Here is a 23352-nt window from a genome sequence, read left to right as displayed (position 1 = left end):
GGTTAAGGGAAATGTTAAATGTCTGCTTGTGGCTTATAGTTTGCTGGGAAAGAAATTAAATAAAAATGAAAGTTACTCAGAAAAGCCCAGCAAACTTTGAATAAGGGTAAACTTTGAGTAAGGTAAAAAAGGTTATTCAAAATTTAACAAATCAGCTACATGTAGTGTCAAAGAAATGGTCAGTACTTTTCCAAAAGAAGCAGGAGTTAGAGAAAAGTTTAAAACTGTGTAGATACCAGGTACAGGAAGCAGGAAAGCAAGCACGTTGTTGGCAGGAGCAAGTGGATGCCAGCTTAAAATCACTGGACGGCTGTAAGTCAGACATTGGTTGGCTGTTGAAAAGAATCGAAGAATTGGAAAAGATAGGAGATGTGTTAGAGAAGAACAAAAACTCAGTTCCCATCCCTACTGGCATGGTGGAACCAACGAAAATAAAAAACCTGCAGCGCCAATTACTAAAAGTAGGGCAAGAGAGTTAGTTCAGGCTAATACAGTACCTTGAGGAGCAGAGTTGGAAAGTGAGTCTCAGGAGCCACAGGGAGAGTCAAAAGGGGAAGTTAGCAGTGCAGAAGCTACTAGCAGTTTGCAGATAGAAAAAGGAAGTCCCAGGATGGCATCACAAAAGGTAAAGTTGATTGTCATCATAAAAAAAGCAACTAGTAATGTAAAGGATGAGATGAGCAGAGAAAAGGGGGAGAAAATATCCTCTCCTCTCTGTTAATGTTAGGGTTACCATATGTCCGTATTTTCCCGGACATGTCCTGCTTTTTAGTTGTTAATCACTGTCCGGGAGGATTTTTTAAATATACATAAACGTCCAGAAAATCGGAGGTATGATAACCCTACCCACTGCCCCCTCTCCTCTTGGGGTGTCAGCTCGTTGCAGCCTGCGGATTGCAAACCCCCTTCCCCCGTGCTGCTGCAACCCCGTGCCCGCGGTGGCGTCTCTGCAGGCAGCTGCAGGGGACCCAGGGCCGCTTCTCCCTCCTCTGAGCATTCCCCGCGGCTCTGGCAGTCTCCCCCCTCCGTCCCGGCCGTGCAAGGAGCCCCCCGCCAGCCTCCCCCCCCACGAAGCCGCTGCCGGGTCCTGGCGCAGGGGAAAGTTTCTCATGGCGCGGTGGCGGCTCCCGGGAGCCCGAGCTCCCCCCCCCCCCGGGAAGGGCCCGCGTTGCAGCAACTCCCGCAGCCGCCTGGCCTGAGCCGCCGCAGCCTCGCCGGGTCTGGCTGGGAGCGGGGTGGAGGCTCCCCTGAGCCTGGGGGCAAGGCCCGGGCCACGCATGCAGCACTTCTCTGCTCCAGCCCGGCCAGAGAGGGAGCCTGCGGCTGGGGTGCAGCCTCACAGGTGGGAGTGCGCTGGGGCAGGCCCGGGGCCCGAAGCAACTTCCCGCCCCCCAGCTGTTGCTGCGCGGGGGAAGCGCCCGGCTGGGGGCGCAGGGACTGGAGAGCGGTGGGAGCCAGGGGAGAAAGCGGCTGTTTCGGTGGGCTGGGAGAGAGGAGGAATGTGGCGAGCTCAGGGGAGGAGGCGGGGCTGGGATTTGGGGAAGGGGGCCAATAGGGCAGAGAGGGGGCGGAGTTGGGACAGGGAGTTTGGGTGGGGAAGGGGAAAGGGCGGAGTTGCGGCGCGGCCAGGGGCCCCGTGGAGTGTCCTCCTTTTTCAATGTACAAATATGGTAACCCTAGTTAATGTCCACCCCTGATAGTGAAGAGGGAGGGCCTTTAGAGACTGTAATTGTTCAGGGACTAAAAGATGCAGTGACACAAGTAGCTAGTGCCTGTGATGCAGTAATCTCTAGGTTACAACAAAGAGATACAACAACCAAGGAATGCAATTCCTGCTCCTCCACACAATGTTACATTGGGACCATATAAATCAGAAGACCCAGCCCTTTTGGGTGAACACTTACTGGCATTTGGGCGATCATCAGCATTGCCTAGGTCCCTAAAATTCTGTGCACCCTCTACAGCCGCTTGATATATGCTAGTATCACCTGGTGTACCAGTAAAACACCCTACTACACCAGATCTTAATGGACTAAAAAATGTCCTGCGTCAGTGTAGAGATGTCTTAAGTGTAGAACAGAGGTTTTATGGAAAGTTACCCTGCTTATCAAGGATTATTCCCAAAGAAAAGTTCTAATAGCTCTGATTTAAAAAAAAAAAGTACATTTGGGTAGAAAAAGTCAAAACATAAAAATTATAGATTCAAGCTCAAATAAAAGCTCAAATCCCAATCCGGATAAAACCCCCTCAGATTCTAATTCTGATTGCCCTGTAGCAGTTGTTACAAATATTAAAACCCTAAATCTGGTAGCTAAGCAAGTAGGAATAAAAAAAAAAAAAAAATTCTTCTGTTGCAAAGCATGCACAATGTGTACAAAAAAACAGCAAAAGTGTTTGGCTTACCAAGGGAAGATTGAATTAAAATCTTACAACTCCGTGAATTGAGCATGATGGAGTACTTTGCTACCTGAGTTTAGGGTAGAAAAAAAAATCTTTTAATTTACTACACCCTTATTGTTGCTCTAAGGGTAAAACTAAGCCAAAATCACAAATTTAAAAGTAAACTGTTACAACCCCATAAAACCAAACGACAGGGTCGTGCTCAATTGCCTAAGCATGTAAAACAAAACATACCAATACAAAAAACCACAAACTATTATATTCAACCCAAAACTTATCCACAGTACTATACACCAGGTTAATAAAAAGAGTCACCTTTAAATATCATTTGTTTAAAGTAATCTTGTTGCCATCCAGTGGCTAAAAAAAAAATTGGCCCTTAAATAATAACTCAAAGGGGGGAGGATGTAAAATATATACCACTTCACCAACAAATTCAACTTCCCTAAAACACAAAATAGCTTATAAAACTTAAAAAAACAAAGCTATTTGTAATAATCTGATAATGGGGTGGGGGGAGTTTAACCTTATATAAACTTAAATATAAAAATTAAAAGCAATATAAAGTGCTCATTATAGCTAATTTTCAAACCTAATCAAAAGGCAAAAGTAATGTACTAAATGTAACATTTAAACGTAAGGTTCAAAATCCAATTATTAACTATAATTATAACAATCCAATACCAATAATGTAACTTGTCCAATAATAAACCCAAAACCTGCTAGTGGTCTCACCACAACACCCATAATAAAAAAAGTTATTAATCAGGTTCAGTTTATGCATATTCCTGTAGTGTTAAATTTGTCTAGGTGGTATCTAAAATTTTTTAGCTATTGTCAGCATAGCAAAGTGGCTTCCTTTTTCTCAGTATAACTTGTAAATAAAATTGCAGCCTATCAACAACAAGTGCAAAATATTGTTTTGTTGGGGATGAATAATAAAATCCTTAAACCACACACTTCTAGAAAAAAGCATAGCTTAAATCTTCTTAAAAGTTTAGAATCCCTAACAGAACTATTTGGTTTAAAAGTGTCAATTTAAAACCAAGTGAATATTAAAAAAAAATTTGCAAACATATAAATTGTGTTACCAAAAAAAAAAGCCAACCAAGTGGTCAATCCAATGTTACAAAAAATAAAAAACTGTCTAAAAAAAAGCAATGTACTGTTTATAATATGCATAACATAACCCAACTATTTAATAAAACCCAACGTAAAATTAATCAGCTAATCCCTTTAAACAAGAAAATTATATGCTGATGTAAAAAATACACTGTAAATGCAATCATTAATATATTACAATCCTTAAAATTAACAAAGGTTCTTAACTTATTTAAAAATAAGCAACTGTTAAGTTGGTACCGTCACAAATGTTTTCAAAGGCTTAACAAAAATATATCCATGTTTAAATTCATGCCAGCATTTATCAGTGTGTGCTATTAAAAATAAAATAAAATCTATAACACCTCACCCCAACCAAAATGGTTGTTCTTTCTAAAAATTGTATAATGGCACACTCCTAGTATGTCTCATTACCAGTACTTAACCCAAACAAAAATGTGTACAGGCAATTGGTAGCTATCCATTCTATAGGTCACCTCAAAGGCGACATCTATAGGGAATGTGTAAATGCACCTTCCTTGGTGGTCTATCACACTCCAACTGAAACCTAAAAAGTACCACAAATAGCCTGTTGCTCTAAAAAAGGGTCTCAGTATATTTGTAGGTGTAAGGCAGGGGTAGGCAACCTATAGCACAGGTGCCAAAAGCGGCACGCGAGCTGATTTTCAGTGGCACTCACTTCTCGGGTCCTGGCCACCAGTCCGGGGGGCTCTGCATTTTAATTTATTTTAATTTTAAATGAAGCTTCTTAAACATTTTAAAAACCTTATTTACTTTACATACAACAATAGTTTAGTTATATATTATAGACTTATAGAAAGATTTTCTAAAAACGTTAAAATGTATGACTGGCACACGGAACGTTAAATTGGAGTGAGTAAATGAAGACTCGCACACCCTTCTGAAAGGTTGCCAACCCCTGGTGTAAGGTGTTTAAAACAAACACTGTTCTGTGTAACCTGCCCAAAAAAAAAAAAAAAAAAAAAAAAAAAATTTTTACAAAATTCATCATCATCATGCCTAATAAGGCTAACCAAGTAAAAAACTCCAATAAAAAAGGTAACCTATGCTAAAAATAACCAATTTTGCTTGGTTACCAATTAAAAGAGGTACCAATATGTTCCCTTAAAGTGTCCTGTCACAAAACCAAATTTTGTTTTACTCCAAAGCAACCCACTTTAATAAAAAAAAAAAAAAAAAAATCAAGCTGTTTCCCCTATTCTCACTTTTAAAAACATCACCATTATCCAGTCCAAACCAGCCTATCAAAATTTAACTATCCAAAGTACATCCACCTTTCTTGTCTACATTCCCCCACTAGGGTTACAGTTAAAGTCATTATTGGCCCGTAAAAAAACCCACCTCATACAAATGACTAACAATATAAACAAAGCCAAACAAGCTATTACCCAGTTAATAAATAAGGGTAATAAGACTGCAACAATTCCCAGGACAAATTTTAAATTAAAAAATAGGGTTATTATCCAAAAAATTGCAATTGGAAGTAATTTCCTTATTTTAAAATGCCTGCAGTATAAATCCAACAGTCCCAAGCAAAAACCTCAACGGCCACCAAATGTTAAAAATAAGAAATAAGTGTACATGGTGCCCACTCCAAAAACGTGCCAAAGTCCAAAATACCATCTTTATAACAATGGCGTTAAAACTGTCCCCACAAATACTTAACCACCTACATCCATACCTATGTAACGGGGTTCATTGCAAACCGCCCCGTCAAAGGGGGGCGTGTAGCCTATAGGATTAACCTGCTTGCTTGCATATATGTATCTTTTCTTACAGTTTAAGTATTTGGTTTATAAATTAATTTATATTGAAGTAAGATCGGCTGTAATGCAAGGGACCTACAGGCCATATCCTGTATGTTGAGCTAAGGCAAAGTTAGCATATCTATGTCTGGGACCTTTCACCTAAATAGCAAAGTACACACACACCTGGGACCTTTCATCCAGATAGCAAAGTCAACACACATGCGCACATGTCTGGGACCTTTCACCTAGATATATAGATAATGGTAAAATGGCACAGGGGGTTTCCAAGTCTGCACTCTGTCTGGGATGTATGTGCTGTCTCTTGCTATGGGTAATCTTAAAATGTTTTTCAGCTTTGCTGTTAATCTAAAATCAAGTGACTCAAAGGATATTGCACTGCATCTGAATCCCCGAATGAAAACGAAAGTTTTCGTGAGAAATTCCTGTCTTTCTGATAGCTGGGGAGAAGAAGAAAAAGATGTCACTAATTTCCCTTTCAGCCCAGGAATGTACTTTGAGGTAAGGTTGCATGAATTAGGATGAAAAAAACAAACAATGCCTGTGTATTAATGAATGGAAATCGTTAAATGATAGCCTTTTTATCTCATGTAGTTAGCGTGCGTTATTGTCCCTGACTCTAACTTTCTTAAATGTGAGAGTAACTGTTTGGGACTGAATCTAAAAAAGCAGCTATTAAAGTTAAACTTGATTCAAAGTATGTTATTGCTGTGAAAAAAACCACTTCTATTCAATCCCCTTCTCTTTTCTACTTTGAACAAGTGAAAGTGCCTGAATTAGCCTTTAACTGTTGCAAGTGATATTTTCAGTAAACTCTGTATGTCCAAGATGGGTTCTTTCCCTTGCAGTGTTAATAAAGTGTAAAAAAAAAAAAAATTTTTTTTAGTAAGATCCTACACTTAAAAGCAGAAGCTAGGTTAGCTAGGTTTGTCTGATTCTGAATTAGACCACCAGAGTCTTCATGTTAATCAAATTAAAACTTAAACTGAAAACCTGTTGTGTTCCTGTTTTTGCTTTCAGTTGTTAATTTTCTGTGATGTTCATCAGTACAAGGTTGCTGTAAATGGTGTGCACATCCTGGAGTACAAGCATCGATTTAAACAGCTTGAAAAGATCAACATATTGGAGGTTACTGGAGACATTCAGTTACTGGATGTGAGGAGCTCGTAGCATCATATTCTTCCACCCTATGTTAACCTTCTGTTGCCTTCTACTCAAGTACAAACTGGTATTGAATAACCCAGATCCTTGTCCCATTTATCCAAGTTTCTGTATTGGTGCTTATCACAAAGTTGAGCCCCAGCAGTCAAAATCTTATTAGATTAGATCTTCCCCAGTTTTCAGTATCTTGGCAAACTAAAGTCACATTATCTGCTTCAGTAGGCATAGATCTCCTGTTATATGAAGAATTAAATTACTGTACCTAGCAATATAAATATTTGCTTTATAGTATTAGAATAACTGCAAAATATTTTGTAAATTAGAACAGAATGCTGTACTATGGAATGCTAATAACCAAATTCAATATTGTCTGTTAAGAGCAGGACTGAAATATGATCTGTGTATCTGAAAATGGACTGTCAACCTCTTAAGGGATCTAATCAAGTTCTAAGTATATTTTAACCCTTATTGTTTATAAGCAAAGTTAAATGGGAATTACATAAGGAAAGAATGTACTCTAATTTTAGGGAGAGCACATCTGCAGTCTCATTGCTTTACTCTGGTTTTTGTTAATATAACTTGAAATTAGCTATATTAACCAGGGTAAACCTGGAATAATGCTATGATGAATCAGAACCCTGCTATATTAAATTAGTGAATGTTAGTGTTAGCTCTATATCTTGAAAAGGTATTTCAGCCCCAAACCTAAAACATCCAACTCAAGTTACCTCTCTGCATGTCAGCTGTAATTTTTTGAAAACAAAACTAAAACCACAACACCGTCCCTGGGGGCCTAGTAATTTTATTTTTTTATCTATTGCACTGCAGCACAGATGCTATAAGCCACTTCCTTGACTTTCATAGTCACATCAGCTCCTGCTCCTAAGTGGCATAAGTCAAGCCCATAGACAAACCCCTGGCCATTATGGTGGAATTCTGTAATTTTAGCTGAGATCAAAGTGAAATAACACTGTCCTCTATTTGGTTGATTTTGCTCTTATCTTGTCAATTTTTAGAGCTGCAGTATTATAGAAGAGATTCTAAAAAAGAGCTATCTTCCTTTTTGATTCAGGTTGCTCAGGAATAGAAGTAGTTATATCTGTGTTATTTAAAGGGTGTAGACCCATGGATGCTATGCATTAAATCTGAGCTCAGAGAACATATTCAACATGTTGATAGTCAAGAGTGTTCACCTACTACCCCATTGACTAAGTTGCACTATAATATGCTATCTGAAACAAACATTTTGTAAAAAATACTGATTAGCATATACATGGACCCCCTGATGCCAACATCATTAACATGTCCCTGAGGAAGTCTTTATATCGGGGTCGGCAACGTTTGGCACACGGCTCGCCAGGGTAAGCACCCTAGCGGGCCAGGCCAGTTTATTTACCTACTGACGCGGCAGGTTCGGCCGATCACGGCCCCCACTCACCGCGGTTCGCCGTCCTGGGCCAATGGGGGCAGCGGGAAGTGGCGTGGGCGAGGGATGTGCTGGCTGCGGCTTCATGCTGCCCCCATTGGCCCAGGACGGCGAACTGGGGTCAGTGGGGGCCACGATTGGCCGAACCTGCTGCGTCATCAGGTAAATAAACTGGCCTGGCTTGCTAGGGTGCTTACCCTGGCGAGCTGCGTGCCAAACGTTGCCAACCCCTGTTTTATATGATGCATTTATAACAGTTTACAAGGAAAAGTCAGTATTGTCTGTGATACCATTTCCCTAGAATATATGTAGGCCATGAGGTTAAAAATGGAAATGTTCTGATCCAGTATTTCTATAACTTCATGTCCTATCTAGTTATTTGCTAATGGTTTTCAGATGGGGCAACTTGGTGCGGGGAATAAAATGTGAAATACAAATCTTAAAGAAAGTCAGTTATTGCAGTTTAAATGTATGATAGATGGCTTAGGAATTAATGAGCTGGCTGCTGTGAAATTGTATAAAGCAAAGATGACTTTCCAAAAATTAAATCTCAATTTTTGTGAGCTATGACTAAGTATTTAATGTTTGTCTTTAAAGTGTATATGAGTTCTAGGTTATCTTTTGATAACTAACCCAATCACTTGCCATATTATGCATACGCTTCAAGCAGCATATGAAACTCTTATTAGTTAAATGTATTAATTTAGGGTATGTCTTTGACTATGCTTAGACCATTATTAATTTATCTATTTACTGTCCCAGTATGTCATTTGGAAGTGGGGATGATGAGGAAGAAAAGGTGTGCAAAAACAGTTTTGTTATTTAAAAGGTGTGCGCTGATATTTCGTGATTAAGTTTTTCTACAGGCTTAGGGTTAGAAGCACCAGGAAGTAGTAAAGTTAGCTTTTAGTAATAGTACCTTACTAAAAAATATCAATCACAACAGCCAAAATTCCAGGTAATTTTATGAAATACACTGTAGGGGAGAGAAATGAGATATTTCAGATTTTATTAGTGGAGTGGTTTCTAAGCACTAAAGGGAATGATCTAAGAATAGATAACCTACCCTTTGTTTTCTGCTGCTTAGTGTACTTTAACTATGATCACTGCTACAACCAGGCCCATTGAAAAGTGCCCATACTAGACAGTGTTACACTGGTATGTAATTTAGATTTACTTTTCACTGTTAGTCTTTTAAATGAAAAGTACATTCCAGCTAAAACATACTTCTGTAAACAGCCTCCTCACTAAACATTTAAGCTCAGCCTAAGAAAAGTTGTTTTTTACAGCACTGGCATTGCTTGGCTATCTAAAGAGCACTATGTAAAGGTTATTTTCAGTTAACTTCACTTTTCTCCTAAAGTCCCTGTGTAAGTTTGACTTCCACTCTGTAGTGTAAATCCTGCAATGGGAACAAAGTTCTTAATTTCTAAACTCCTTTAAAGTTGGGATCTTGTATAGTCATCCATCTCAAGTATGGTCAACAGCCTTAAATGAGTATGGCTGGCTTCTTCACTTATTTTCTTCCACAATTAAAAAGAACAGACAGCAACAGAACAGGTAACATCTGCCCCTTCATCCTTCATAGAAGATTCTGAAAGTAGTTAAACTAGCACATGTAGACGGAATGCCTGATTTTCACACAGGGGTACACATAGTTGTAAGAACCTAATAAATTCACATAACTAGCAACATGTGCACATCCCTGTGATGTATCAGACTTATGGCATAATGGTGATTACTATAATCACTTTTTAAAGCAAAATTAGTTTTCTGTAGCTGTTAACAACTACTGTTTGAAGTTATAGACTGGTATAATTGAGACTTGAATCCCACAGAGCATTAAAATCTCTCATTTAACTACTGAACTAGCTACCGTGAAGAAAACATCTCACAAAACCGTAGCTTCTGTAGTCAGGGACTCTGCTACTAGAAAATGCTTACTGTCACCGTGAATGACTAAAAAGCTGCAGCAAACTTAACAGGATAGAAACTACGTTCAGAACAAAAAAAAGAAGCCGGCCCCTTCTACAATCTTGCAGCACATTTTAGTTTATGAAAATTCCCCATTGTCTTTCCTGACCTTAATTCATAGAACTGTTTCTACAATTCACGGTATACAGAAGTCAAAAAGCCATCCTATAATATTTTCAATTTATTAATAGCTGTGGAAATTGTCATAATCCTGAACACTGTATAGGCAAGATCTTAGCATTCTACTACAAAAAAAGGTGTTACTCTTAATTGGAGTGACATAGTAACTTTATGACAATATTATTAGCTCTTATGTGAGAGAGACATTCACATTTCATGATTTAGACTTTACAAGGAAGAGATAATGGTGCTTCTTAGAAGTAGCTGTGGAGTGGTTCTCCTAAAATAACTTCCAGTTGCTGAATAGTCTTCTGGCACTGGTGTTCTACTTCTTCACATTCATCTAAAAAGCAAACATTAACAAAGATGTAACTAACCTCTATGCCTATCTCCACCCTCACCACTTTTCTTAGGTTGTAAGATCTCCCCACACCCCCTTTCACGAGTGTGTCTTTTCACACTGTATGCTCCTTTAAAAGCAGGGTGTTTGGGAAGCACTTACCTTTTCAGCTGCAGTAATGCTCAAATAGTAATGCAATAAAAATATTTTTGAAATAAAGTGGTTTTTCCACTCATAAGAGTGCGGTAAATGTAACATCATAAAAACCTGTCCTAAAAGCAGTGCCCCAGTTTGGATTGTTTGGGACTTAAGTGGTGCACAGGCCCAGTGCACAGAGGTGAATTCCCATCAGTTAGTCTATGGCTCCTAAACAATGCATCTGCTTGTTAACTGAAATTAAAAGTAATGTAATAGTCAACTTTATTCTTAAAAAAAAAAAAAAAAAAAAAAGTAACACTCAGGACAGTGGATTTTTAGTATTTATCAGTGATCGATCACTGTCTAAGTTTGTTTTGTATTATACTAGTATTTCAAAAATGGACAACCCAGATATCCTGGTTATCAACTGAAGCATTGTAGGACATTACCTTCCATTAACTCAGCTAAGAAAGGGATGGATTCTGGCAACAGCACCATGTAGTTCTCCTTTAGTTTCCCTGCAAGTTCCAGCAAAGTAAGCAAAGCAGCAAATCGGACCTACAATTAAAAAAAAAAAAAAAAAAAGAAAAAAGACACTATTAGAGGGAAACAAGCAATACAGCATATTCTCTGAAACATAGCTTTTAATAGTCCATGTCTTAGATCAATTTAGTTCTCTTTCCCTTCTCCTCCCAGGGCCTTTATTGGGGAGAGGGGTAATAAAGTGAATTCTGGGAACTAAAGTTTGCTAAACTACTTAGAGCTGGAGAGCCTGCATCTCTATAGGAGAGGCTAATGTAGTTCAGTCTCCCATATACATAAAAAATTTAGAGCCATCATATCTTGCAGGGGAAAAGGACAGAAAATTAGTCAAGAATTAAGCCTGGCTGAAGGGATTAGACAAAGTAAGGAGGGTTGGGTTTGTTAGAACGTGAACATTTTCAAAGTTAGCTGATAGACTGTACTCCCTTTTTAAAGTCTTCAACAAATGTCCACCTCCAATGGGCCCTGAAGCACACTCAGATGGTTAATAACTCTGGCCAACCGAACTGCAGCGTGAAAGGACCCCCATGTAGAACATTGCCACCACCTCCCTCTACATTACATCAGTGGAGCTCCAGCACTTTTGCTGACTGCAACTGTGACAGTATCATCAGAGGAGTGAGACAAGTCTTAAGAGGAAGATCCCAAACCATTTAGGACTTCCAAGTGTAGTCCCAAGCTGCACCTTAAGTACTGTCTATAGAGCTGTTTTTAGAGCACTAATGTGAGCCCCACTGGCCTGAGTGTCCTCGCAAGGTGGGAGGCTCACTTCCACGGTCTGTGTAGACATACCCTAAACGTCAAGACGAACAGCTTGAATCCCACCAGGGAGCTTATAACCATCCAGCAAAGCTTATGGAGCCCTGGTGTTTGTGCTCTTGAAATACTAGCCCTCTTAATAAAATGACTGCTGGATTCCATGTCAGTTCTAGGCTCCAGCTGGTCTCAAGGTATAGTCCCAAATGGAATGCATTATTGAAGTCTAGTCTCTTCATAACAAAAAGGACAAATAAGTATATCAAGGTTCATACACAAAATAAAAGGTCTCTTTGTACCAAGAGCTGAAAGCTGGGCTCCTAACTAGTCTGGGTCCAATAAGACCCATAGATTACACACCAGCCTCAAAAAGACAGGCTATGGTTGCTTTTGAAGTTGTGATTAACGCTTACTAATTCTTCCAGTTGCTCCCCACAACCTATCGAAATTAGCTGAGTCTTAGGGCTTGTCTATACTTATGCGCTGGTTCGGCAGCAGGCAATCGAACTTCTGGACGCGATGAATCGAATCCAGAAGTGCTCCCCGTCGACTCCGGTAATCCTGCTCGGCGCGAGGAATACGCGGAGTCGACGGGGGAGCCTGCCTGCCGCGTCTGGACCGCGGTAAGTTCGAACTAAGGTATGTCGACTTCAGCTACATTATTCACGTAGCTGAAGTTGCGTACCTTAGTTCGAATTGGGGGGTTAGTGTAGACCAGGCCTTAGCCAGTTTGCCCTCATCACCATCCCACTCACAAAACTGTTCTGCTGCATCAGCAAGTCTAGCAGAAATAGAGCTGGGTGTTATTAATTTACAGAAGGCATCATAACCCATCATTCCTCATCAACCATACTAAGGACCTAATATACCTCAGCATGGGAGGATTAGATTTTTATCCATAAAAGTAGATGTCACCATACACACACAAACCCATGAAAAAATATTTCCTTTGATAATCAAAATGTACAGATAGGCTAAGAAAGAAAAATGCTGCTTGAGAACTTAAGAGTTTGGTTTGTATATTTTGACATGTGACGCTGACCATTTGTGTTTTAATGGTTATAAGGATTTAATTTTGAATCTCAACATCTACTGTCATTACATAAATTGCTTGACTCCCCCCACCCAACTGTGAAAATTAAAATAGATCAAAATTGAAAAAAAGCTTAAAAATGAACATGGTTATCTTAAAATGATCAAATATAAACATTGAATTCTGTCACACTTAGATATACTATAGATGTAGAACATGAACAAAAGACACAGTGAAACCCTGCTAAAACATAGGTCAGTTCTTGGAGGCTGATGAACAATTACCCATAATTATCTTCTGGCATCCACTCTGAAGCTATTCCATTCACACTGTAATAAAGGACCTTCTGTATTAATAATACCAGTGCGTTACCATAAAGAGCAAATTTCATGTCAAGCACTGACCCAACCAACCTGCAATCTGCTTTATATGCAGAGCAATTTAACAAACACATATTCAACTAAGAGATCATCCAGCTTCATACCTTAGGTGATGTGTGCCTTGTCTTCAGCAGAATCTGGTAGTTTAGTGGTTTCCATAGAGAATCATCTGCCATTGCAATGGAAAACTGAGCTATACATGGAATCAGGTGCATGGTCACTCTTTCCTGGAAGTTCTCTTCTCCTCCAAGCATGTTTTCTAGCTGCAGGAGTAAAATGATCACAAAGCAAGTCAAAACAGAAAGGCCCAACTGTTTAACTGAGGCTTAAAAACACCCTGCTGCCCCCTCAGCCCCCAACATCAGGTTAACATTTTCTCAACACACGAGTTCAAAGCCTAATGGACTGAGATTCCAAAGGCCAAAGTATTAAGGAAGATAAACACCAGTAAGATGAAAAATCTAAAAAGTTACATTTAAAAATGTTGATTCCCCTAAAATCTTTCAACTATGAACTCCCTCTTCTGGGTTTAGGATTTAATGGTACCATTGTTTACTGGCACATGAAAAATTCAGGTTTAATTCTTTGGGGCATCATATCTTTGGCTGATAAATGCTGTCTGAGAACCTGCAAAGGGAGTACACGTGGCCTGCGGGAGTTGGAGGAGAAGACAGAAAACGCTTTTTCATGCAGCAGTGACCCATCCAACTTGGATGTGGTGTTGGATGACACCACAGAATATCTAATAGTGTGACAGGGGCAGATTAAAACGTCTGAGCAAAGGAGAAGGAGCTGGAAACTCCTCAGCTTTAGGCAAGTCACTTAATGCTTCCAATACTCCAGTGAGGTAGGCAAGTATTAATTTCTCTATTTTGTAGATGAGAAAACTGAAGTGCAGGGGTTATTTAGGTAATGTGTTGAAGTGCTTTGAAGACAAATACTAAAATAAAAAAAATGATAATGAAAATAAAATGGGAACAGGGAGAAATTAATCCAAAGAAGGTCAAATCCATGACCAATTACAAGGAATACAATCTGAACATTTAACAGTCAGCAATAAACCTTTTAAATGAAATGGGAATACAATACTTGGATAATCTCTTTTCAATGTACGTGTCGGTACCTGGTCAACTAGGGGCGCCATCAAGGTTTCTGCTCTCTCTTTGCTTAGAAAACGCTGGGTATCAAAGAGGAAGATTTTGTGCATACAGTCAAGGATGAACTGCAGCAATAAGCAGCTCTTTTCAGTGCTGTTCTCAGAGTCAAAGAAAGCTTCATCTGCATATGGGGAAAAGAAGGTGAGGAAAACCCATGAAGAAGCCACTTGCTCCACAACTGGCTATAATGAAAGGAGAGATTACTTAGCAGCCAATGTTACCATCCCTCTCTAAGAAATAAGTAGTAAATGGCCTATGGCCTGGATATCATGTGATTAAATCTAGTCCACATATCCCTATGAAATGCAAGGTGCAATATGGCCTTTTTGCTCTTTGCAGTTCAGAATATTGTTGTTTAGACTAATGCTGCTGGATGTGGCATACAGCTGGGGAGCACACAGCTTGTGGGAAAGGTGCTAGGGATTAACTGAAGAACCTGACAATCAGTGCTACTGATGTACATGCTGCCTAAGTATGGAAAAGTCCAGTTACCAATGTGTTTGCTGGTTGCCTGAGTTTTGAAGTGGGGAAGGGAAAATGAAACAAAACAGCAGTAGATATTTCATCAAGTAAGTTGAGGAGCCCAAGCCTGGCTGGTGTGTTGTATATGACCATGTCAGGGGAGGCAATGAGTGAAAAGTAAGAGAGCAGGGACTTGAAATAGGCTTCACACATCCCACAACTGCAACTTTGGCTGACTCCAAGAGAAATTTAATGAGTGGAATGACTACCCCTAGTTGAAGAATATTCCTCTCTTTGGACTTCTGGCCCACACCCCCCAACTAAAGACATCCTTTTGCATTCCCCCAATGAGTAAGCCACCTTGCTGTAAGATGCAAGAGAAAGCAGGAAGAAAAAGTGTGTGTGTGGGGGGGGGTGGTGGGGGGGAGGAGAAGAACACTGGTGGGAGGCATGCAGAGACAGCAAGCTTACAGTGATATAATATTTCAACTGTTCCTTCTTTGATAACTATAGTAATTGGAGACCTACCAGTTTTGGAGCTGTTAATCTGATTCAGGGTGTCAGCAAAAGGCTTCACTAAACTACCAGCAAACAGCGTGAAAAGACCCTTGAGCTTGTCTGCAATGCAATCGGCTAACCGGTAGAATGTCAACAGTCTGTCCTTTGAGGTGCCCTCTGATTTGGACCAATCATATAACTGAAAGAGAGAGAGAGAGAGAGAGAGAGAGGGGAAGAGGTAAGTTTTTGCTACATTAATGCAGTTGTAAATACAGATGTGCTAACACCAAAGGATTATATTCAAATTCCTACCTTGAAGAAGAGGGGTCTGAAAGAAACCTCCGAAAGCTTCATGACCATGCTAATTAAACAGCTAATAATATGAGACTCTGTTCTACCAATTTCCTCCAGATCATCCTAGAACAAGTGGAAGGTATAATTCAAAATCAATACAGTAAGACTCACAGCCTGATGAACATCTTTTAATAAAGTCTGACTTTATCTCTATGTTTAGGTCCAAGATACATTTGTGTAGCTAAAATTTTCTGTTCACAAGGAGCAATCTCTCACTGCACGTCTCTCATAGCTGAATACACAATTCTCAAAGGCACAGAAAATGCATTTAGCAGGAAACGACCTGACACATTCTTATAAAGAACTTCTAAAATTAACATTAGTAGAAAACCACGTCCATTCTTGCTCTTTAAGAATTGCCAGTACTCCACCTGTGAGTGCTCTGTTCTGAAGTCCAGGGCTTTCATGAAAAATGCTGTCAACTCAGATTGATGGGAAATGAGCTGGTCTCTCTCCATACCTGCAATGTGTTCTTTAAGAATGTCCATAAGGGGACCCAGGCGGTTCTGTAAAAGATCAAACAAAGACAGTTGTGTTACCCCATAATTAAAAAAGTCACATCCACAGATCATCAAATCAACTGAACTCCTTCCACATTTTTTTTTTTAAATTAAATAGGTGACAATCATTGTCTTTAAACAAACAAACATTCCCATTCACAATGTTGGAAACCCCAAATTTGCAACATTAAGAACCCAAAAGGTGGATCTGACTAAACAAAATAAATTTGATTTAACTGATTTTCATTGCCCAAGCCGAGAGAAATAAAAAAGTTGACAGGGTGTAAATAACCTGGATTTTATAAAATTCTTTCACTTCTGGTAATCTAAGGCACTACCAATAAAAGTGAAGACATGTTGGTTTACAGTTTATGACTTAAAGAGGCTGTGTCCCTTTAAAGAGTTTTCTTTCCCTCCCCATCCTGGCAGCAAATCTTAAATGCCCAAGCATGAGGTAGTCGCGAGGCCCAGAGGAAAGCTGTAATTCCTAACGTACATCCCTAACAAATAAATAAAAGCCTTTATGAGCAGAATTGTCTCCCATACTTGCCATCTAGCACATGAATACTCTAGCCTGGTGGATCCCTCCCTGTTCTAACTTTTTTGGTTTAATATAAAAACGCATATTTAAACTATAATTATATTTCCATTCACTTTACTAATGAATGAAAAAAATCATAACCTTCCAAGCAGTTGCAAGTTCATTGTAACACTTGGTAATCGCCGGCAAGAGAACTCTGGGACCAAGCTGTGTAGCTAACATAGTTTTCAGTGATGTTAAACGGAGATTAAGCTGGGATGAAGGACCCATTTCCACTGCAATCCTTTCCAAGCGAACGACCTATCAGAAAATCCAAGAACAAAAAAAAAAAAAAACCAGTGAAACGAATCTTTCAAGAGCTGATTTCACAATAATTTCCTCTAGAAAAGTATTGTACTCTAGGAACCAACAAATAAATCACCTACTTAATTTTAAAAGGTTTATGCTCAGTTTAATTAGCATTTGCAAAGTATTTTGGAAATGAAAAGCACTACATTAGTGTTAAGAACAATTATTAAAAACAAAGAACCATTGTAGTTGACTCATATTAGATTCTTGACCAGTTCAGCTGTGTTACTACTTTAAACACTACAATTTATGAAGTTTGTATACAAGACTTCTTCTCCTTCAATACATTAAATCTGAAAAAGGGGATTCATCAGTGGAATAAGCAGAGGGTCATCACATCCATTCTATGTATAAAAACTGGAGTTTTTTTATTATATACATTTGATCAACTTACTGGTGCAGGAGAAAAACCCTCAAAATCCACATCCCACCTCCTAAAGGAGCAAGCTAAGTCTCTGAAAGGTTGCAGGAGGAGAACACCAGCAGCATCATTCCATGATGATTTAACTCAGGGGGGGCTGAGTAGAAGCAGTCAGGAGATTTCCCCCAACCACCCAGATGGCAAAATTCTCATTTTAATTCACTGCAAAATCTTGCATGACCTCCATAATTTGAGCTTCCTCATTCTTGCCCCCTCACCCATATTAAAACAGTGATGGCTCACCTGCAGCAAAGCATCCAACAGATAGGGACTAAGGAAGTGTGCTAGTGTTGCCACAACTTTCAGCAGCGCAGTCACCGCGCTGAGCAAGTAAATCTCATTGGAGACCAGCTCCTTTTTGTGTTTTAGTGTCTTCAGCAACACTGGCATCAGCCTGCAGATAATCAAGTAAAAACATACAGAAAGGTAAATCATTGTCAGTTGCAAATTTGGAGCAAATTTCCAAATAGGCCTCAATCCAGCCTATAAAACTACAGGCACAACTTTCATGTCTAAAATTTCTACATGCACAATTTCAGAGTCTATTTTTGAAAACCCGGCCTTCTGGGATTCACTTCTCTATTCTATTTCTCAAAATGCTGTGAAGAATATTAGATTTATTTTAAGGCTCCACTACACTATGAAACTGATCATTCTTATCAAGGCTAAGGCATTCTTAAAAAGCTGTTTATTAAATGCCTGAGTTCCATATGAACAGGCAGGACTAAGCAGAGTTGTATCCTAGCTATTTTCCAACTGTGCTGAACAAGGTTTCTATGTTTTAAATACAGCCAGGCTTACAGTGGTAATATAGGCCATTTGACAGATTCTGCAAGAACTTCTGTGATTATTAAATGATTTACAATTCTTACACAATTAGTGCATCATTTGCTTCAGAGTTCTCTCACTATAAGTACTCAGGAGGACTCTCGGGCATTGGGAAGCCTTTATCCATTTCTACAAAGCACACTCTGCACGTACAGACTGCCAATTAGTTTAACAAGAGTTTAGGCCAGTCTTCATCTGATGTAGTTCCTGCGGCAGTGAATCCTTTTATGAAAATGATGATACCTTGGAAGCTGAGGTACTGCTAGTGCTTTCAGTGTATAGGTGACCTCGGCTATACACAGCAAAGCACTTCCCATCACATTCCTTTCTTCCTTCCTCTCTGAAGAAATCAGGTCAATGGTGGCTTTCAGAACAGGCACAAAAGGCTCTGGATGGTCTGTGCCAAAACATTTGCACAGTAATTTGAGGCTGAACAAAGCAGTCTGCCTGTTGATGGCTTGCTCCTCTTCCTCTTCATTTATTTTACGCTGTACAATAGCGATTAGCTCTGGAATTAGTTCTAAGAGCTGCCGAACCTAAGAGAATGAAAGAACACACAAATATGAAATTAAAAACATAGCTAGGTCCAGATCCTGCAAGTTACTGTGGGTGGGTGGACCACATTTTGGTACACAAAAGGTACACTGCTAATGCGAAATTCACATTTCCATCTGAAAATTCTACACCTGCCCTTACACACGACACCGCATTTGCAGAAAGGTGCAAACAGTTTAAACAAAAAGAACGGGCTTAACCCTTTCCCTTACTTGGGCCTTCTGCCAACGTGTGCGCTGCTGCAATTTATTGTTCAAGAGATCCATTGCTTTACGTCTCACAGAAGGCAGCTGGTTGGTCATCAGTCCGCTAATGACAGGGATAAATGTCTGTGTCGGCAATAAGGCATTGACCTGTAAAAAACAGCAACAGAAATGTTTTCCTGTACTGTACCATCCAAACCCCCCAAAAAGTAAAGAAGTGTGGACTTCCTGAGAGCAAAGAAGGGAAAAGCATGTCCTGATAGTGCTTTGTTTGGGAAAGGAAAAGGAGAAAGTAAGTTCCTGCTACAATATTTAACTCTCACACCCTAACTGCTAGCCACCAATTAGGAAATAAACTACCTACTACTTGCTCTGCTTCATTTAACCCGAGGATTCCTACACCGTTTTCTTCCACTCCAGGCTGCAGTTGGCTAGATATCGCTCACCACCAAAATAATCCTTCTGACATTACTCCATGCACATTGGCTAGGAGTTGTGGGACAACTAAGTTTCTAAGGGAAGAAAATTCAGCACCAGTCACCCTGAGAACTGAGGAGACCTCTGATCCACAGCTCCACTATTGCTGCTAGGGCACCAAGCCAACATAGCATCTGTACTTCTGATTTAAAAAAAAAAAATAAGACTTGAAAAACACAGTAAGGCTTGTCACTCCATTTAAATTCTTCTGGAGAAATATTAACTAACTAAAAGTCAACATTAAAAGTTGTAACTAGAAAAAAACACCAGAAGGCTATTTTCATGCTGAAAATATTTAGATGGCTGTTTCCAACCATGGCTGAGTCCACTTAACAGAAAAATGACCATCACTGAGTTTACTTCATTTCGTTTGCTCTGCCTAATAATACTGCTGGCACTAGAAAATTAAAGTAACAATGCATCAGGTCCCAAATTGGTTGGTAAAGATTACTAATGAATTATGTAATATTAAACCTTCTACAAATGTTCCAAAAATAAAATGTTATATGCAGTTCTGTTGTAGCCGATGGTCCCAGGATATTTGCAAGACAAAGTGGATGAGGTATTATCTTTTATTGGGCCAACTTCTGTTGGCGAGAGAGACAAGCTTTCAAGCTTAGACAGAACTGAAGAAGAGCTCTGTGTAAGCTTGAAAGCTTGTCTCTCTCACCAACAGAAGTTGGTCCAACAAAGATATTACCTCACCCACCTTCTCCCACAAAAAATAAAATGTAACAGAAATGTTATAATCATGATTTAAAAAAAAAAAAAAAAAAAAAGGAAGGAAGGAAAAGCAAAACCAGCAAGTGGAGTAATGAAAACTCACTTTATCTAGCATATCGTAAGACTTATTGAGCAGAGCCCTCCAAAACTTTGCTGTTGGTTTGTCTGCATTTTCTTCCACTGAGTGTGCCACAACATTTATGTAGCGAAGAACTTCTTCTAATAATCTAGATGGAGAAACATCTTTTAATGAGTAACATTTACAAAGTGATTTTATTCCTGGAGGGCAGGAAATTTCACAGACAATAATGAGGGTTAATAAAATACCCAGTACAGAAAACTATTTACATTAAATCTAGATATTAAAATACAAAAAACCATTAGGAAATAGTTCAAGTTGAGCGCACATATTAAAAGGAGTCCATCTAGTCCTCCAACCATTTATCATCATTTCCAAAGAATAATAATTCTGCCCAAAACCTCGGGAAATGTATGAAAGCCTAGAACCAGGTAAGAAGTGCAGCACTTCACTTGTGCCATACATCCCTTCTTTACTTACTGTCTTCCCAGGCAAGTTACACCTCCCTCAAAAAATCTAAATTTTGCTGCACTGAAACATCTATTACATTCAACTCTTTTAAATTACATTTGTGATGACTGTAATACTCTCATTCTGACAAAAGGGCTTTCATCGATAAGGGATTTTTTCTGGGAGTGAAGGAGCAACAAGTGCTTTGGTTAGAAAAATTTCAGATATAATTTCAAATTTTTAGAGACCCTCTTATCATGGCAGCTACATGCTCATGTAAACATGTGAAGTCAATACAATAAAGTAAATACATGAAGTCACGCAAAGCAGACAGAATTAATTTTTAAAAAAGCACTTCACTTGTCAAGGATAAACAAAACCAAAAATCAGACAATAGTTAAACCAACTGAAAAACAACCTGCTTGGTGTTTCACTAGAGAGACATTAAAGAAAATCCTTTTTGTATTTATTCTCCCCAAATCTTTTTTCAAACACTATGAAGATATCCCACTTAGCAACATCCTTAACTTGTAACGAACATAAGACGTTTATAGGGGTTTTTCCCTTTTTTTTGTGTACCTCTGCTCCAGCTCCTGTAGCTCTTCAGCTCCATCACATTCGACTATCTGATTAACAAAAAAACCAAACAGTTGTTAGGACTGTATTACAGTAACACACTGGAGCTGCTTCCATGAAGGCTATGTTAACACTTCAAGTACAATTTTTCCGCAGCTGTAATTTAGCCATAAAAAAAATTGACAGGATGAAACCCAAGAAACTCAACTAAAGATTGTTGTAACATTTTTATAGTACATCTATTGCTGATTAATGACATTGGATTACCGCCCCAGGTAACTGAAGTCCTCATGGAATGCACAGGATTGGCATGTGCAGTGCAAGCTTGCCTCATACTATTCTATCAATACGTTTCAAACCGGAGATGGAGGGATCACCTCTAAAAAGAGGAGTTGAGTTTCCATGGCCTTTCAGGCCTTGGCCTCTCTGCTGAGACTACCAGTCAAAGTGCCCAGCCTACTAATACCAATTGCAAAGGCGGATTTGTGACCGGACACTTATCCACTAGAAAGAGACAGACCACTGACACATTTCACGTAAGCCACCAAACTGTAGTCAGATCGATTGAAAAATGCTACAAACTAGGGCTGGATTTGAATCAGTGACCTATAGGTGAAAAATGTCACATCTCATCAGTTCTCTGCTGAGCCACCCAGTTCCCCTAAACTGATGTTTTAAAAAAAAAACAAAACTTTGATTCTTTAAGATTTAATAGTATAATTTTTCACCCCTGATTTAGTGTTTTACCAGATTCCAACGCTATATGAATTCACAAAATTCCAACACTATAACTCAAAAGCTACCTTATAATATATAATTCGAAAACAAAAAACAAAAGGTACCTTGGAGTTATAATGCTGGAATCTGGTGAATCCAGATAGTGTGATAGCAATCAATTATTGAGGCTATTTGCCATTGACTTCACTGTGGCCAGGATTTACCTAATGTTCAATCACGCAGGCTAAGTCTCTTTGTAAGAGAACTGGAAAGGAAAAAGAGAAACCCCCCAAAAGTCCCCCCAAACTTTTACTAACAACAAATTGCAAAAAGGCTTCAGAACTGTGTAAAAGCCAGTCGGCCAAATATACTTCAGAAAGCTAAAAGAACAGATGTGCTCAGAATGAAAAGAAAATGACAAAAAAAATCTGCATTACCTTTTTCACAAAACTTTGAGAAGCCAAAAGCTGTGCCATGAAGGAGACAGATAAAAATTTAAAATGTCGCAGTTGTTTGCCTGAGTGAGACTCCACATTAAAAAGCTGCACTTCTTCATCTTGTGTTTTCGTCTTGCGTGTTAATTTTTTTGGTCCAGGATCATCTGATGAAACATCCCCCCCTCCAAAAAATTATTTTTTCAGCCATGACTAAGAAAAAAAGCTTTTGATTGACAATTACTAAAACTGAAATAAAATGTTGCAACAGTTAAAGGGCAAATAAGTGCTGCAGTGTTCAGTAGTTGAGGTAAACTTGGGTAACTGAGATTTAGGGTCCAATCCTACAGTCCTCACAATGGCAAAATCCTGATTGACTTCAAACAGGAATTTTGCTTGTGCAAGAATGGAAGGATCAGGTTCAAAAGAGTCTTCTATATTTTTCAATATATTCTCCTACAAAATGCCATCTGAAAGTCATCCATTTTCTCTCCCCAGCGTGTTAATTTTTTCATCATCACAGTGATTCTATACAATAGGCAAGCCCAGAGCTCAAGCAGAAGGGCAGGAGAACTGTTCTGAACTCCAGTCAGCTTTGTGCTAGCCCTATTCGTTTTGCAAAAGTCCCAGAATCATCCCTATATTAAGGCAGAAGCAAGACACTAAAATACAGGAGAGGGAAACATGTCTCCATTTCATTAACTTTTAATACAAATATTAAGATTTTGTCTGATTCTTCCTGTGTTGTAAATTGCTTTAAAGAACAGCCTTATAAAACAGGCACATGCTATATTATACATGCTAGTTCTATACACTAATTATTATGGGTGGTCCCTTTTTATTTTAAAC

General features: G+C 39.1%; 2 protein-coding genes across 3 annotated transcripts in view; one reads left to right on the top strand and one right to left on the bottom strand.

Moving 5' to 3' along the window:
- LGALS8 (galectin 8) overlaps nt 1-8459 on the top strand; it is a 29221-nt gene extending 20762 nt beyond the window's left edge. For both annotated transcript variants that reach the window (XM_054021390.1, XM_054021391.1), the window contains 2 exons: nt 5645-5810; nt 6330-8459. In XM_054021390.1, coding sequence (XP_053877365.1) covers nt 5645-5810; nt 6330-6479 — 316 coding nt within the window. In that variant the 3' untranslated portion in view covers nt 6480-8459. The remainder of the gene's footprint in view (nt 1-5644; nt 5811-6329) is intronic.
- A 1579-nt stretch (nt 8460-10038) lies between these two features.
- The window catches only part of HEATR1 (HEAT repeat containing 1), a 54353-nt gene continuing 41039 nt past the window's right edge, over nt 10039-23352 (bottom strand). The window contains exons 32-45 of the mRNA XM_054021389.1: nt 22507-22670; nt 21356-21402; nt 20351-20474; nt 19057-19197; nt 18533-18825; nt 17705-17855; nt 16834-16992; nt 16023-16157; nt 15610-15714; nt 15328-15496; nt 14304-14458; nt 13285-13443; nt 10918-11026; nt 10039-10333 (exon numbers count right to left, since the gene is read on the bottom strand). Of these exons, the coding sequence (XP_053877364.1) occupies nt 10245-10333; nt 10918-11026; nt 13285-13443; nt 14304-14458; nt 15328-15496; nt 15610-15714; nt 16023-16157; nt 16834-16992; nt 17705-17855; nt 18533-18825; nt 19057-19197; nt 20351-20474; nt 21356-21402; nt 22507-22670 (2000 nt within the window). The 3' untranslated portion in view covers nt 10039-10244. The remainder of the gene's footprint in view (nt 10334-10917; nt 11027-13284; nt 13444-14303; nt 14459-15327; nt 15497-15609; nt 15715-16022; nt 16158-16833; nt 16993-17704; nt 17856-18532; nt 18826-19056; nt 19198-20350; nt 20475-21355; nt 21403-22506; nt 22671-23352) is intronic.

Source organism: Malaclemys terrapin, chromosome 3, assembly GCF_027887155.1.
Source record: "Malaclemys terrapin pileata isolate rMalTer1 chromosome 3, rMalTer1.hap1, whole genome shotgun sequence".
NCBI classification, from domain to species: Eukaryota; Metazoa; Chordata; order Testudines; family Emydidae; genus Malaclemys; species Malaclemys terrapin.
Note: the sequence above shows the minus strand (reverse complement) of the source record. Positions and strands in the feature narration are given on the sequence as shown.